The sequence below is a fragment of the Pectinophora gossypiella genome, chromosome 2 (genome assembly GCF_024362695.1).
Source record: "Pectinophora gossypiella chromosome 2, ilPecGoss1.1, whole genome shotgun sequence".
Lineage (NCBI taxonomy): Eukaryota > Metazoa > Arthropoda > Insecta > Lepidoptera > Gelechiidae > Pectinophora > Pectinophora gossypiella.
Genome location: NC_065405.1, coordinates 3,766,863 through 3,781,510, shown reverse-complemented (window position 1 = coordinate 3,781,510; position 14,648 = coordinate 3,766,863). Strand labels below are relative to the sequence as shown.

The 14,648-nt window shown below is 40.7% G+C and overlaps 1 protein-coding gene across 2 annotated transcripts in view; it reads left to right on the top strand.

Annotated features, from left to right (window-relative positions):
- Positions 1-1,609: 1,609 nt before the first annotated feature.
- Positions 1,610-14,648, top strand: part of LOC126371861 (protein bunched, class 2/F/G isoform-like) — a 141,729-nt gene continuing 128,690 nt past the window's right edge. For both annotated transcript variants that reach the window (XM_050017261.1, XM_050017253.1), the window contains exon 1: positions 1,610-4,546. In XM_050017261.1, the coding sequence (XP_049873218.1) occupies positions 1,842-4,546 (2,705 nt within the window). In that variant the 5' untranslated portion in view covers positions 1,610-1,841. The remainder of the gene's footprint in view (positions 4,547-14,648) is intronic.

Below are 14,648 nucleotides of genomic sequence, written 5' to 3'. Positions count from 1 at the left end.
ATTATTATATGTTCTTTTTTTAATTAACAACACATACATAACACAACATAAACAGCCTATATACGTCCCACCGCTGGGCACAGGTCTCCCCTCAATCAACCGGAGCGGGTATGGAGCATACTCCACCACGCTGCTCCACTGCGGGTTGATGGAGGTGTTTTTACGGCTAATAGCCGGGACCAACGGCTTATCAATTTTTCGGACAATCAGGTGATTCAAGCCTGAAAAGTCCTTACCAAACAAAGGACAGTCTCACAAAGTGATTTCGACAATGTCCCCATCGGGAATCGAACCCGGACCTCCAGATCGTGAGCGGTTATTGTCATAGTAACATCTCAATAATTAAAAAAATAAATAAACAGCCTATATACGTCCCACTGTTGGGCACAGGCCTCCCCTCATTCAACTGGAGGTATGGAATACTTCACCACGCTGCTCCGGCTAGTGCAGGTGTTTTACGGCTAATAGCCGGTACCAACGGCTTAACGTGCACTCTGAAGCACGTAATCATCTTACTTTTTCGGACAATTAGGTTGCTCACCAGATTGTCTGAAAGTAAGATCACGTCCGCTCTGCTTCTCTGATCTGTGCTTCGAAAGGCACGTTAAGCGGTCGGTACCGACTACTATTTACTTAAGTATATATTATGTAGATATGTAGTCGTTACATGAGCCGCAACAGGGGCTTTCGAGACTCAATAGAAACCCTGGCACTAGGGTTGATGAGGTTGGTCACACGAGATAGAAGCTATCGGCCTGTTCTCGATCGCTTCTTTCAAACTTTAGGTGCCTAGGTATCCTGTCAACCGACGCTCTGAGCCGAGAATTGCTGTTGTTTTAAAATTTGTACTGAACGAGGACTTCAGCGCTCCCTATTTGTCCGGCCATTCGAGACAACAATAATTAAAGTCACGTTGATCTGCCTTGTCACATCTGTAGGTAGAGTTTTAGGCCCGTTTGTTGTTGCGCGATAGGTTCAAAACTCTCGTGGTAGGTATAGGGAAATTGTACTGTCGAAATGTTTAACATATCTAAAGTTTTTAATTCGGAATAATAGTCGTATCCGACTAAAGTTTAGTAGACATATTAAAAAAAAACCGCCATCTATGTGATATTTTCAGAACTAACTTGACAGTAGATGTTACTCTACCATATTGCACCAGCATAAGTATAAAGCGCCACCTGTTGTCGAGTAGCTGAACCTATCTTATAGAATTTATAATTTTATATCTTTACTTGAATTTCTGTATGTAATTTTGTTTACTTTCAGACTTCAATATATTGGAAATTATTTTATTACAAATTATTATCATAATAAATTCAAAAGTTTAAATTATCAGTCAATGGCAGCTGACGTACGTCAGTTTGTTGTCAGTTTGATTTTTACAGCAAAACCAAGTATGGCTATTAAAGTCGCTAATGTTTTAGATATTTTATATTTATAACTTTTGAAAAAAATATGTTACAATTAATAACAATAAATTAAATATAAGAAACGAAACATTTTATATTTTTCCCATTTATCATGTGGCGTCATCTGTTGAACACTACCTAAAGCAGTCATTACTCTAGATTGTCTATAGTCTACTGCAAATTGTCAACCATAATGCATTGCGCATAAATGGCCGCCATGTTGCTGCCGTCTGAAAGATGTTCGCAACTCTCAGTGTTTACTAATGGATTTTAAGACTTTAAATAGTTAAATTATCGTGTTTGTGAAATTGTGAGTGTAAAATGGTTTTATATATCATATGTTGTTGTGATTGAAAAGTCTGTCAAATGTCTCTGAAGCCAATAAACAGTGAAATTTTCTTTAGATAGTCATTCGATTCGGACGGCATAATGGCTGACAATCTGATTCAAAAGTCACATAAAACTAGTGAGAAAAACAAGTATAACAACGTCGTTCACCGTACAACAAGTGAATCTCTTCGACTAAACGAGTCGGACAAGGGAGTGACTCACCCGATGAGTCTCCAGGCCGCCCATAACCCAAGGAAAATATCTTCGTTTCAGATCACCAGTGTCAGTGAGACGGGACGGGACGGCTCTCGGGTGAGCACTGATGCAGGCGAAGACTCCGCCGACGATCTAGACGAATCTCACACCGACGACATCTCGAGGGTGACCGATATAGAGAATGAGACACCTAGTTACTCTGAAGACACGTTTTCGAAAGACGAAGTGTTTTACAACGCCTCGAGTGCATCGCTAGGCTGTGCGCCCGTTATCCCAACCAGCTCGCAGTACGGGCTCGCAATCGTCGGCCAGGACACCGCCGCCAATCAGATAGGAGGAGCAGTGCCAAATAGTAATAATTCGGAAGTGACTGACATGCATGTCAGTGTTACGAACGCCGGAACGGGTAGCATTATCAATCTTATAGGAAATGCTAAACCGCAGGAAGGGATGAAAGAAATTCAAGAACATGTTAGGAATGAACGATTTAAAGTTGTGAAAATAGAAAGTACGGAACCATTTCGCAGAGGTCGATGGATGTGTATGGACTATCTTGACCATACTACGAGTCAACCGAATGCTCCTATTACGTTAAATAACAACTTGGATGTGACAGAAACCAACATGTTGCAAGCTCCGGACAGTGGTGTAGTGATCAATGATAGTCAACATGATGATATGTGTAATGATCTGACAAATAAAGGGCCTAAAGACATGCAAGGAAATGCCCCTACTGTTCAGCAGTTGGATCAGGCATTACAGAAACAGTTTCCTATGGCTTCCCCCGGACAATCGCTGACCCAACCATTAAATGTAGTGCAACAACAAATGCCGGTTACTCAGTCAGTGTCTGTTCAGTCGCCGCCTTTAGAGATGCCTCAACAGATGCCAAATCAAAATATGCAGCCCAATCAGCAGGTCGCTCAGAGTATGACACACATCACAATGCAAAATACACAACAAAACCACCCGCAAGCCCAGCAACAGCAGCAAGTGCAACAAATACCTCAAAGTTTTCCCCAACATCAGTTGCAGCAAGTGATTGCTCAGACACAGGGGATTGCTATGCAGCAGATACCTATGCATCAGCAAATGCCACAACAAATGCAGCAAATGCCTAACCAGCAGATGCAGCAAATTAGCCAACATATGCCACAGGCTCAAATGCCCAATATGCAACAAATGCAGCAGCAGATGCCGCAAATGCAGGGCATGCCGAATCAGGGGCAGATGCCTCAAGTGGCTAATCAACAACCCCAGATGCAACAAATGCAAATGCAGCAGATGCAGGGGCAGCCAAATCCGCAGCAGTTACATCAAATGCAGCAGCAGGCTCAGATTCCTAATATGGGACATCTTCAGGGCCAGCAACAGATGGCACAGCAAGCCCAGCTACAACATTTGCCTAGTCAGGCCCAGATTCAGGCCTTACAGAATCAACAACTACAACCTAATCACATGCAACAAATGCAGATGCCGACACAGATGACACCTAATCAGCAAATGACACAGATGCAACCGCAAATGCATCAGCTACCGTCACAGCCACAGCAGTCTGTTGTTCCCGGCATGCATCCTCAGATGCAGCCACAAGGAATGCCCGGTGTACAGCCACAATACAACCAAGCTGTCAACCAACAATCTACAGCTCAACCAATGATCAGCAGTAGTATTCCATCGTCACAGCAGGGTATGGTCCAACCACAGCATAGCGTGCAGTACCATACACAACAATCACAGTTGAGCCAGCAGGGCCAGACTATGCCACAGGAGGTGCTCTCAAGTATTGTTACATCACAGCAGGGTGCGACTCTACCAACAAATCTTCAGCCGATGGTTAGTCAACCACAAGGGTCAACATTGCCAGCGAATCTCCAGAGCCTGAGCCAGCAAGCACCCACCGTGCACTCTATGGCTCCCCAGCAAGGCAGCGTGCCACAGGGGAACATGCAGATGATGTCTGCTCCTCAAAATATGCAGATGACTCTAGACGGGAATCAGCCTAGTATGCAGATACCCGCCTCAGATCAGATATACATGCAGCAAGCGAATGTGGGGCAGCAGTTGCCGGTGGGGCAACACATGGCTCAGCAGAATATGATGCCGCAGCAAGTGGCCGGCCAGGGGCAGATTCAGTATGTGCCGAATCAGGCAGTGCCGCAGGTGTCGATGGCGCACCAGAGCATGCCAATGTCGATGCCAGTGGGGATGGGCGGTGGGGTGCACGCGAACGTGGTGCAGTCACAGACGAGCATGGGGCTGGGATACGGCGGGGTGGTGCCGGTGATGTCGCAGAGCAGCGTGGCTCCTGAAGCGACGGTGTCGGGGACTAACTCTCCGGTGGTGTCGTTGCCAGTCAGTTCGACGGCGTACGTGGGCGGCACGGGCCAGCCCGGCCACGAGAGCCAAGGCTTCGGCAGCCCGGTCAGTGGTGTGGTGTCTCATGCGATCAGTGGCTCAGCAGTGAGCAATGTGAATGTGAATGCGTGTGACGGTGCGGTGGAGGTGCCCGCCGACAGCCTGCAGGCTGGCGACACCGGCGACGGCAAGGAGGAGCCGCAGTCGGCCGCACCCCCAGAGGATGAGAGGTGAGTCTTAACATTTCTTGCAATTTATATTATCTATCTAGTCATAAATGTACTTTGATCATTGATAGGAAAAAAACGAGTCTTCTGTCTGTAGAAAGAGTTACTAAGTAACTTCTGTGCTTATTTCATGAATGTTGCTCCGGCTAGGTATAAGTTCTTACTTTAAATTTTATTATGCCTATGTTTTATTTCATATTTATTGTTACATCATATTATATTGAGGACAAGATAACATCAACTTTAAGATAAGCATAAGAATAATGGAATTATGTCAGACTTATTACCTATTTTATTATAATAATTTTAATAGGGTAAGCTATTATTTAATTACATAAGTTGGATTGGAACTATTGCAAGTTAGTAGCTCCTTTAAATTACATTAAATAAAAACAGATCCAGCTTAATATGTTTAAAATAATAATTATATTATCAGTTAAGTTATTTTTGCCTTGAACCGTCATTAACTTTTTTTAAGATCTTTATCTATTGCAAGTTAACAATATCACTTGTAGTATAATAATGAAGATAATATTAATTTATTATGCACGCTTAAATATAATTAAATTTACATAATCATCATATGAACGTCATAAAATATCTTAGTTGATTCTTCCTTTCATTGAGAATTTGCAAGAATTTCTAAAACATTCAACACTTTGTGTTATTATTTAAAACGTGACAGTTACCCATGGTGGTATCTTATTGAATTGCAGTATTGGGCAGTATAGTTAAATGCAGTTACAGCTTATTTTAGTTCTTTGCCATGTTATAGAATAATTCACGTATTATGTTTATAATGTCAATGGATAATTGACTCTAAAGAGATATAGTAATAAGAAGGATGATAAACTTGGATAAAGCGAAAGATGTGTGCAAGTATTGCGACGCTCAGCGATTGGTTTCATACACAACCCGTTAATTTCAATAGCACGTCACTTGATCTGTCAATCGTACGAATCAGACTTAGGTATCTATTCTTATAGACAAATGTATTCTTAGCGCCTTCACCCTGCAACTTAGACACCAGGCCGTCGACACCACAATAGCATCTCCCGCGTATATCCCGCGTCTATTTGCGAAAATAACTCATCCGTAGATAATGCTGGTTGTTTTCGTTGCATTCGCGGATCGGCGCGCGGAATCCGAAGTCCCTTTGATGCTGTTTATTTGCGCTTGCTTCGTCCTGCGCCTGCGACATAAATAGGTGGTTGACACGTACGGTGCATGGTGCGCGGTGGTATGCCGTCGAGTGACTCACTCGCAACTACGCCGGCTAAAAAAGCGTTGCGTTCTTTTTCGTCTGGCCTGCCAGGCCGTGCATACTTTTTTAAGTCTACGCTGGATTTCTCCGGCAGACTAAAACGATTTAATGCTTAGGGAAGCAAAGCTTGAACCAGATTTTATGCTACCATTAATTGTTTTATTAGCGTGCAGTCTTTTTACTCCTCACTGTTCCCCTACTTAAACACACTTTCTCCGTAGCGGCGCCTAATTTGCCTCGATTGAATAGGCTTAAAAATTCAAATGCGCCTATTTTCTGTTCACGCCGCGCATTTATCTGCGATCTACCACTTGCCGAGTCAGTGCACGCAGCCGCAAGCACCGGCGCCTGCGCCGACGTCACCGGCGACGTCGGAAATCGAGTCGTGAACCGAAGGCCACGAAACTTGAGCCTTCCACTCGCTCCTGATCAACTCATATGCATCATTTACTAATATCTACGGATTTCATTTCAATCGTTTTCACATGAATGCATCAGGCAAAGTAGAATGGTATTCGGGATGGAATTTTGCTTCGCGAGTCTTAATTTTTATCTCATTGAGATACAGTCTCTGTTCGTGTTAACTCCTGCTGTGGAATGGAGTTCCTTTGAATAAACTTAATTTGTTGGTAGTAAAGTACAAGTCATAATGTAACATTTCGTTACAGATTTTGGAAATCATTTAATTACTAAAGATCTTATTAGCTTCGAGCATTTAAGTATTCAAGTCACTCGCTGCCGAACCAGATTGAAGATCAGAGTCGATTTTGAAACCCACCGTGTTGTAGGGGAAATCAAACCGCCTCCCGTTATTTTGTTACGTGTAACTAAAGATTCCTCGAGTTTTTTCAATAGTCCATTGTGTAAACCTTATGTTTTTGAACACCCCGTCCATTCATGGAATCATCGTACGAAGACGTGTGCCGCACGTATTGAAGCAATTTGTGACGTTTTTATGTCATTGCGTACAGTGGAAATGTACCTTTGCCAGGCTAGAATAATCAATTTGTCGTTTACTGATCGCTAATTAATTGCATTTCCTAACAATTCGCGTAGGCAGGCTTTTAGCGAGATAGTTTTCCCTGTAAATACATAAACTCACGCCTGTTTACGACCGGGGTAAGCAGAGACTATGGAATTCGATCCTGACATACTTTTGTTTCCTGCACATTCATCAATCGTTTAATACACGCATGCCGTAGAGTAGATCTTACTGAACCTTTTCTAAAGACAATTTTCGAGAACAAAGAATGGCCAGTCTTTTGTCATTTTTCATCTGTGGATATTTTTACCATTAAATGACATCGGGCCTACCGTGTCTGTTTAAATACCGACTCGATTGCAGTTGACAATTCGCGTGAACCATCACAGGCGCATTCTCAATTCAACTGCACTGCGATCGGTTAGCGTGCTTATATTGGTGAAAGTGGATGCACAAAATGCCGTCTTGGCTCCGTTCTAAGCCGAAGCGTTTTCAGATTGTCAAAGATTGAAATGTCGTTTTAATAGCGCAACGTTTTAAATTACATACCCCACGTCTTACGTATATTTTGCGAAAAACATTTTTATATTTCCGACGTCAACAGGGTTTGACGTCACAGCCGACTACATCAGCGGTGACCGATAAAACAAATGCATGAATTGATAGGTCTACCAATGCACTTTACATTCGTAAAATGTTTGATAAGGGCCTAATATTAATAACGTTATATGAACCTAGGGTTTTCCGTTCAGACTGCGCAGTGCAGGCGCTTATGTATGCGCCAGTAATCCGGTTTGTGTTAAAAAATGTGGCCCTTAAAGATAATGATAATAATGCGCATATCGTTAGTTTGTTGTCAAACAAACAGCTGTGGGTTGACGGTGCGTGACGGAGCGGCGCCTCGCAAGGACGTCCAGGCCTAAAAAAACGCTCACTGGCTGACGCGTGCTGTCTGACTGACTCTTTTTCATCTCGCGCGCAGGTCGACGATTGAGACAGATAAAAAACGTTTTTGCATTTTGAATTGCGAACTTCACAGATCATAGAATACGTCATAGACACTCAATAACCACAATAATACGGCGCAATAGCCGCTTAACAAACATTTTGTTCGTCTCGCTTAAAGCAACCGATTTCATATTCATTCGTGAGCTTGAACAACGAAGTACTGGTTCATTAACAATTCGTAATAACTCTGTAAGTCGCGAGGTGCGCTGTAATGAGCTTAGTGCACGCTTTAAAACAAATAAAGTCCCTTTGAGTTGCAATATCAGCTTATTTGCAATATTCATATAATATCAATGACCTAAAGCGTAAAATAATAGATGGATTAATTATAGAACAAATAGATATAGTTAATGGATGCCGCGATAAGCAACTGAAGGTCCATGATCCTACCTGACCTCTCAATTCATACGAGTATGTTCTTATTGCTATTGCTATAAAATATAAATATCTAACTTATAGACGTGTACTCATGGCTTCCCGTATTTGAAGTGATAAGCCACAAGTTACTTAACAAGCCACATTTGGTATTCGAAAACGGATTTAATACAACAGTTTCCCAGTGGAGAGGGTATAATAATAATTCCTTAGTCGACTTTTAAGTCTTAGCGTAAGCTGAACGCACTCGTATGCCTTATTTCTTTAATCCAGCAGAAAAGTATGTTACATTCTAGACAGTCTGCTAATAATTAGGTACTTCCACTCCCTTTGCGGTTCGTCGACTGATAATGCTATTGATTGGCTCAATAAACCGTTTTGTGATCAGAAAATCATTATCAATGTTGATAACGTTATATTGATACAAATTGCGTTCTTTGTCTTTTTAAATATAATATATAATATAAATGAAGTACGACTATTCGTTTGTGCGCAGTAACAGCCCGCTAAAAGTAGACTGTGTCTGTTAATGAGAAAGAAACCTTGCGGTGTTACTTTTAAAGTTCATTGTAATTACGTCGACATCAAAGACTGCGTAACCAACATATCTCTGTGCTGTGGTCTGACTCTGGTACTGAGATTTTTGGCTTCCTACTCTGTTTTAATTAGTCGGAATATTCACACATTGACCGGTTTCGTGCTAATAAACTAATTACCTAGTCGATGAGCTGATCTCTCGTGCATTCCTCAAATATTTCCACATTTAATTGCCGACGACCTTCGCTACCTGATTCACTTGTTATAAAATCTACTAAAATTACAAATTAGTACCTCGACGCTATCTTGTTTTCTGTTATCCTGCGAATAAAATATTGTCTGCTATAAAATGATCTATCCTCGACTGCTTTGTGATATATTGCTCGATAAGTGACGTGGATTTTTGCATAATTTATGCCTGGGCACATCTAACGATCGAGTGCGAAAACGTGTGATCAAACTTATCGTGATTATGTCAAATAAAAAATCGATACACCCAATTGACAAAGTAAACCAACGACTGGCATTTGCTTACTACGTGTCTATTCTCGAATGAAATAGCGACACTATTAACTTCGCTAATATTGTCACGGCAGACGAATGCTGAATTCCTTCTATTTTTATCCGGGTTGATGCAAAAATACTCCTTCGGCGTTAGCGTTATCGGTATCGTACGGGAACGCTTTAAGTTCAACAGTACGATAATATTGTGGCCAGTATATCTGTACCATTGGGAACTGCAATGCGTATTGACCTCCGTACCCGTACGATATTTCTAATAATACATCGTTTATCGTTCTTTGTCTTCAGTCCGATACGCACCCAGTGGCAGTGAAATCGGTTTAGCACATTAGCTAGTGCTCGCAACTTCGTTTGCATGCTTCACGACAATAGCGTACCTACTATCTGTCATCTGACACTAAAAATCTTTAGCGCAGAAATCTAAATCCTCACCAGAATATTCTACCTAATGTACTATAATCATTTTATCAATTTACTATATACCTCCGTAACAGAATGATTCTTTTCACTTTTTTTCTTCTCTTATTTTGTTACGTAGTAATTAACCACTTTTTAGCATTTAACTGCAACTCTAACGTTACAAAATTTCCTAACCATGCCGTGTATACACGTGGGTTTCAATCTAGTTATTACCCACATCTGTAACCTTTTAATTTCTCATACCATGTTTGATAAATAAATATATAACTTGAATGTTTACTAACCCACAGACATACGTAAGATTTTTACTGAAATAAATTATTTTTATATTCATAATTCATTTAGTTATCTCGTACGTGTGTGATAAGACAGAAACCTATCACTTAACTATAATAATAGTATTTAGGTACAATTAACAACCAAACAAACCGTAGAAAGTATTTGCCCCAGTAAAACTTAGCGATTCGTTCTCCCAATCTATCCATCAAAAACACCAATATCATCATGACAGTGTATTGTTTTGAGCAAGAAAAACAAAAGAAGACGGACTGATGCCTATTATTCAGTCACCCAACGGAAAGCTAGTCGTGATATATAGCAGTATACCGTGACCAATCAATAAGCTCCTGACAAATAAATTCATATCCCAGTGGTTGCTTTTGTATGCGCTGCAAAAGCGTAGGAGGGAGCTAGATAAGGCATACCGGCGTGCGGTACCAGTTTGCTATCGATACAGAAATGTATATTGCATTTGATAAAGCGCTCAGTTTGTTGACCTAGCCTGGAAGTTTTGCTAAGAGGCTGTGCATTGCAAAATTCTCGGTTAAACTGCGGCGCAATTGTTCGACGGTTTAAACGCTTTGTTTAAGTTTTATATTCCTTTGTAACGGTGGTGACGTAGAAGCCATAGAAAACACGTTCTGGTGAGGATGACGCATGGTGCAGCCGTGTCCGCTACGCCACCAATTGCAATTGTAATTCAGGCGTCGCCAGAACGAATCGGCGGCTGCCGGCGCTTGCCGGAAACGTCCTCACAATGGCAGCGTGCCAGTCCTAATGAATGTTCTACATATCATCATTATACTTTTCTTACGTTACAATTGCCGTAGATATTCTATATCAGATATCAAGCGCCTAGAATCAGTTTAAACCTCCCGACTATCCCCAAACCCGCTTCTGCCTGTCTTGTCAAGTCATTCTCTCAATCTAATGGACGTGGGAAAGAATTTGCTTTTGCGTTTTCTTAGTAATATTTGCAGTTCAAATCGTAGGTACCGTAGTGGTTCTATGCACGGGGCGCTCTATGAAAATTCAAGCTATAAATTGTCGATAACACGACTAAATTGCATGGTGTGCTGTTTGTAAAAGGGGCGTTATGGATTTATGGTGTGTGCGAATGTCCCGAGTTGCGTTCCGCGACAGTACCTGTGTGACCCAGTGCGCGAGGCTGCATTTGCTTTCCCGACTGCGTCAACCTACCAAGTTCATTTTCACCGCCAGCAAGTTCCCCGCTTCCCCTCCCGCCGGTCAAATCCAAAAAACTGACACGTTATTATTCTCTGTAAATAGAAAGTATTTGGTTTCGCTATTGATGTCTATTTGTAGTATCTGAACGGTGTGAAGAATGATCGTGAGTGACTATCAAGAAAAGAAATCAGCAGCTCTCAAATGAACGTTAAAGTTTGAGCTTGTATGTTCCGCAACCGTTAGGTATTGCCTTGAATAGTCTATTTTATGAAGCTATAAAATATTTGATATTGTTCTATTTCCTGATATGCTTTTATTGATTTCTCCCCTACGGCTCCTGCAGTACATTTTCTTGAGTTAGGTATATTGCTAGTTACTACAGGTACAGTCATGAGCAATATAATGTACCTACCTACTTTAGGACTCTGTCGCACTAACATATTTGACATTTAGTGAGACTTACAGTTCAATTTGTCAAAAAAGTTAATGTGACATGGTACCAAAGTGTATACTTATTAATGCTCGTGACCGTACCTCATCCCTTATCTACTTGAATGTTGTCTGTACTCTCTCTCTATCGTGTGGGTTGTCAGGTGACGTACCAACCTCATCAACCCTGGTGTCAGGGTTACTATTGAGCCACCAAAGGCACCTCACATGGCTCGTGTAACGACTACTTATTTACATCAGTAAGTAGTAACCGGGACCAACTGCTTATCATTTTGCTTTCGGACAATCAGGTAATCAGCCTGTAATATCCTAATCAAACTAGGGACCTCAAAGTAATTTTTTGTGATATGTCCCCACTGGGAATCGAGCCCGGGACCTCCGGATCGTGAGCCCAACGCTCAGCCATTGGACCACGGAGGTCGTAGTCTGTACTAACAGACTTGTAGACAATAGACCGTTTAACTTCACATATTGAAATATACTCATAGTCTTTTTATTAGCGGAACGTAAAGGTCTTAGAAATTTTATGTACTGGAAAGATATAAGATCGGTCACTTAAACCAACCTGCGGACGTGCTGAAACAATCTCGTGTAGGAATAATCTACTTTTACCATTTTATACGTCGTTCTTCTTCTTGCTTTCTAGTGATGTTATGCATAATCTGAAAATGTTTGAATGATTTACATAATTCCTGGCCAATTTTCATCCGAAAGATAAATTTGAAAGCTTTTTCCGTATGAGGCTATGCTATGCATTTACGGAGCATAAAAATATAAGTTTTTATACTAATATTTTAATTTAGGTACAAGAGGGAAACCACTGCCCTATTTTTCCCTAAAAAAGTAGCATGGAGAATGCAGCACCGACAAGAGCGTGGCTCTTAAATTAGTGATGATGATATTATTTTGGGTTTTATGTAAGACTAGCGACCCGCCCCGGTTTCGCTCGGGTGCAATGCTAAGGAAAAAATGAAATTATTTACGACATCACATTAAAAACCTCAAAAATAATAGTATTTCTCCATTAAAAAAATCGCATCGGAATCCGTTGCGTAGTTTTAAAGATTTAAGCGTACATAGGGATATAGGAACAGAAAAAGCGACTTTGTTTTATACTATGTAGTGATTATGAGATAAAACCTATCCTGAACATGTTCGAGCAGTCATGTTATCAATTCGACAACGACAACACCTCTTTTGTTAAATTGACAAGTGCTTTAGAAGTTAGGTTGGAACAAACGTGCATACACACAAACATAGCGGTCAAACACATAACCCTCCTTTTTGCTTCGCCGCAGTCGGGTAAACAGTTGAAAAGGATCTTTTATGGCTCAAATAACTTGATACTTACATGAATGAGAAGACCGTTTAGGCCATTCATAGTACCTCAGGATGACATGGCGCACCTCATTATCTGGGTAGTTGATCCAATCCTATTTGCAATCAATGAAGATTAGCATAAACTGCGTCGCCCGTCGGATGCAGTCTGTATTCGGCCTCGAAGCAAAATGTGCAATTTAAATTCACATACTGACACCATTTAAGTTTCAATTCGGGTAGACTAAATGCTAGGCGCAAAAGCTAGAAGTGATGAATGCTGACTATTGTTCACTTCAGAGTTGTCCTTTAAGTCGTTATGATGTATGGCTTTTGTCATACTAAGTAACTAATTGCCTTGTAGTCGAAATAGGCTGTCGAAATGACAGGATTTATTGCAATTCATTGAAAACTTGTTCTTAAGCAACAGATGTTCTGTTGTTCACTGGATAAATTATGGTCCATCTAACTAAACCTAGTTTGCAGTTTAAATTTTTCATGTAATTCCAAATTCATCGATCATTTGTCTTTGATTTGCTTATTGCAGTTGTTTTATAAGTCCAATCAGAACAATTTTATATACGACTTGTTTAACTTTCTACTACCGGCGAAATTGGTTGTTTCATGGTACACGTAGGTCTGTTTATAAATATGGTAAATTTTCCCATCGATTCGTTTTAGGTTCAGCTCGCAAACGACTAACACCAAGGTCAGGGGTACCGCACCAGTTTGTACCACGCTTCTTTGCTCTTTATTCAGCTTATATTCTCGTCCCTTTGCTGGTATCGATCGGACGAGAAAGATAAAGTTTTAGTAACGTAGGACCGTCAGAACTTCGTAGATCCTTGCTTGAATTTACTTTCATGTCTCGGAGAGCGGATAGCGTGGTTACCCGTCTGCTAATACAAAGCACTATTACAGAGCTGTCTTTTAAAATCTTGAACAAAGTATTCAAAGAATATTAGAGTACCACTTAGCGGATTCGATTTTATTACAGTAATATAGTTTTAGTGACGTGATAAAGAAGCGAGTAAAGTTTAGCTTGTGCTTGATCCTTTATTCACACAGCTACAAATTCCGATCACATGGGCTGGGTTTTCGATTAAACAATAAATTGTGAAGCAATCACTGTTCCGATGATCGATTTCAATTACGATAAATATTTTTTTCTTCTGGTTTCAGCGTAATGAGAGCGCGACCTGTTATTACCATTACAGGATTAAGCATTATTTTATCGTATTTCTCACGTGAGCGTCGGATACGCCGATGTATCTAAAAATACCGAAGTCTGGAATTTTGATTGCTGTCGAAGAATGCGATACGGACATACATGATCGACTGGATAATCTTGATGCGCTTGTAATAAAGCTAACATGTCGTAAAACGTTCACCTATTGTTGTATTGACTAGTTTTTGTTGGCGTCTTCCTTTTACTCGTAAAAATGTCTATAATATAAACTAGAAATGCGTCGAATATTCAAGGTTAACATTCGGCACCAAAACCGAAAATTTGCTATTCGGTTCCGCTGTCGCATGGATATAATCAATTGTAATAAAAGTAACGTATTTCAGGGAGTCATTACAATCTTAGAATCTTAAAGACAGTGAATAAGAATTTGCTAGGTAAGCGTGTAACACTTTAGGCCACATCTTCACTTATCATCAAATGAGATTGTGATCAAAAGCAAACATGTTTTAGTAAAAAAAACATGATTTTATGTAGATGGAACAAGTTATTTTTGCATTGTTTTAAGTTTACGCGG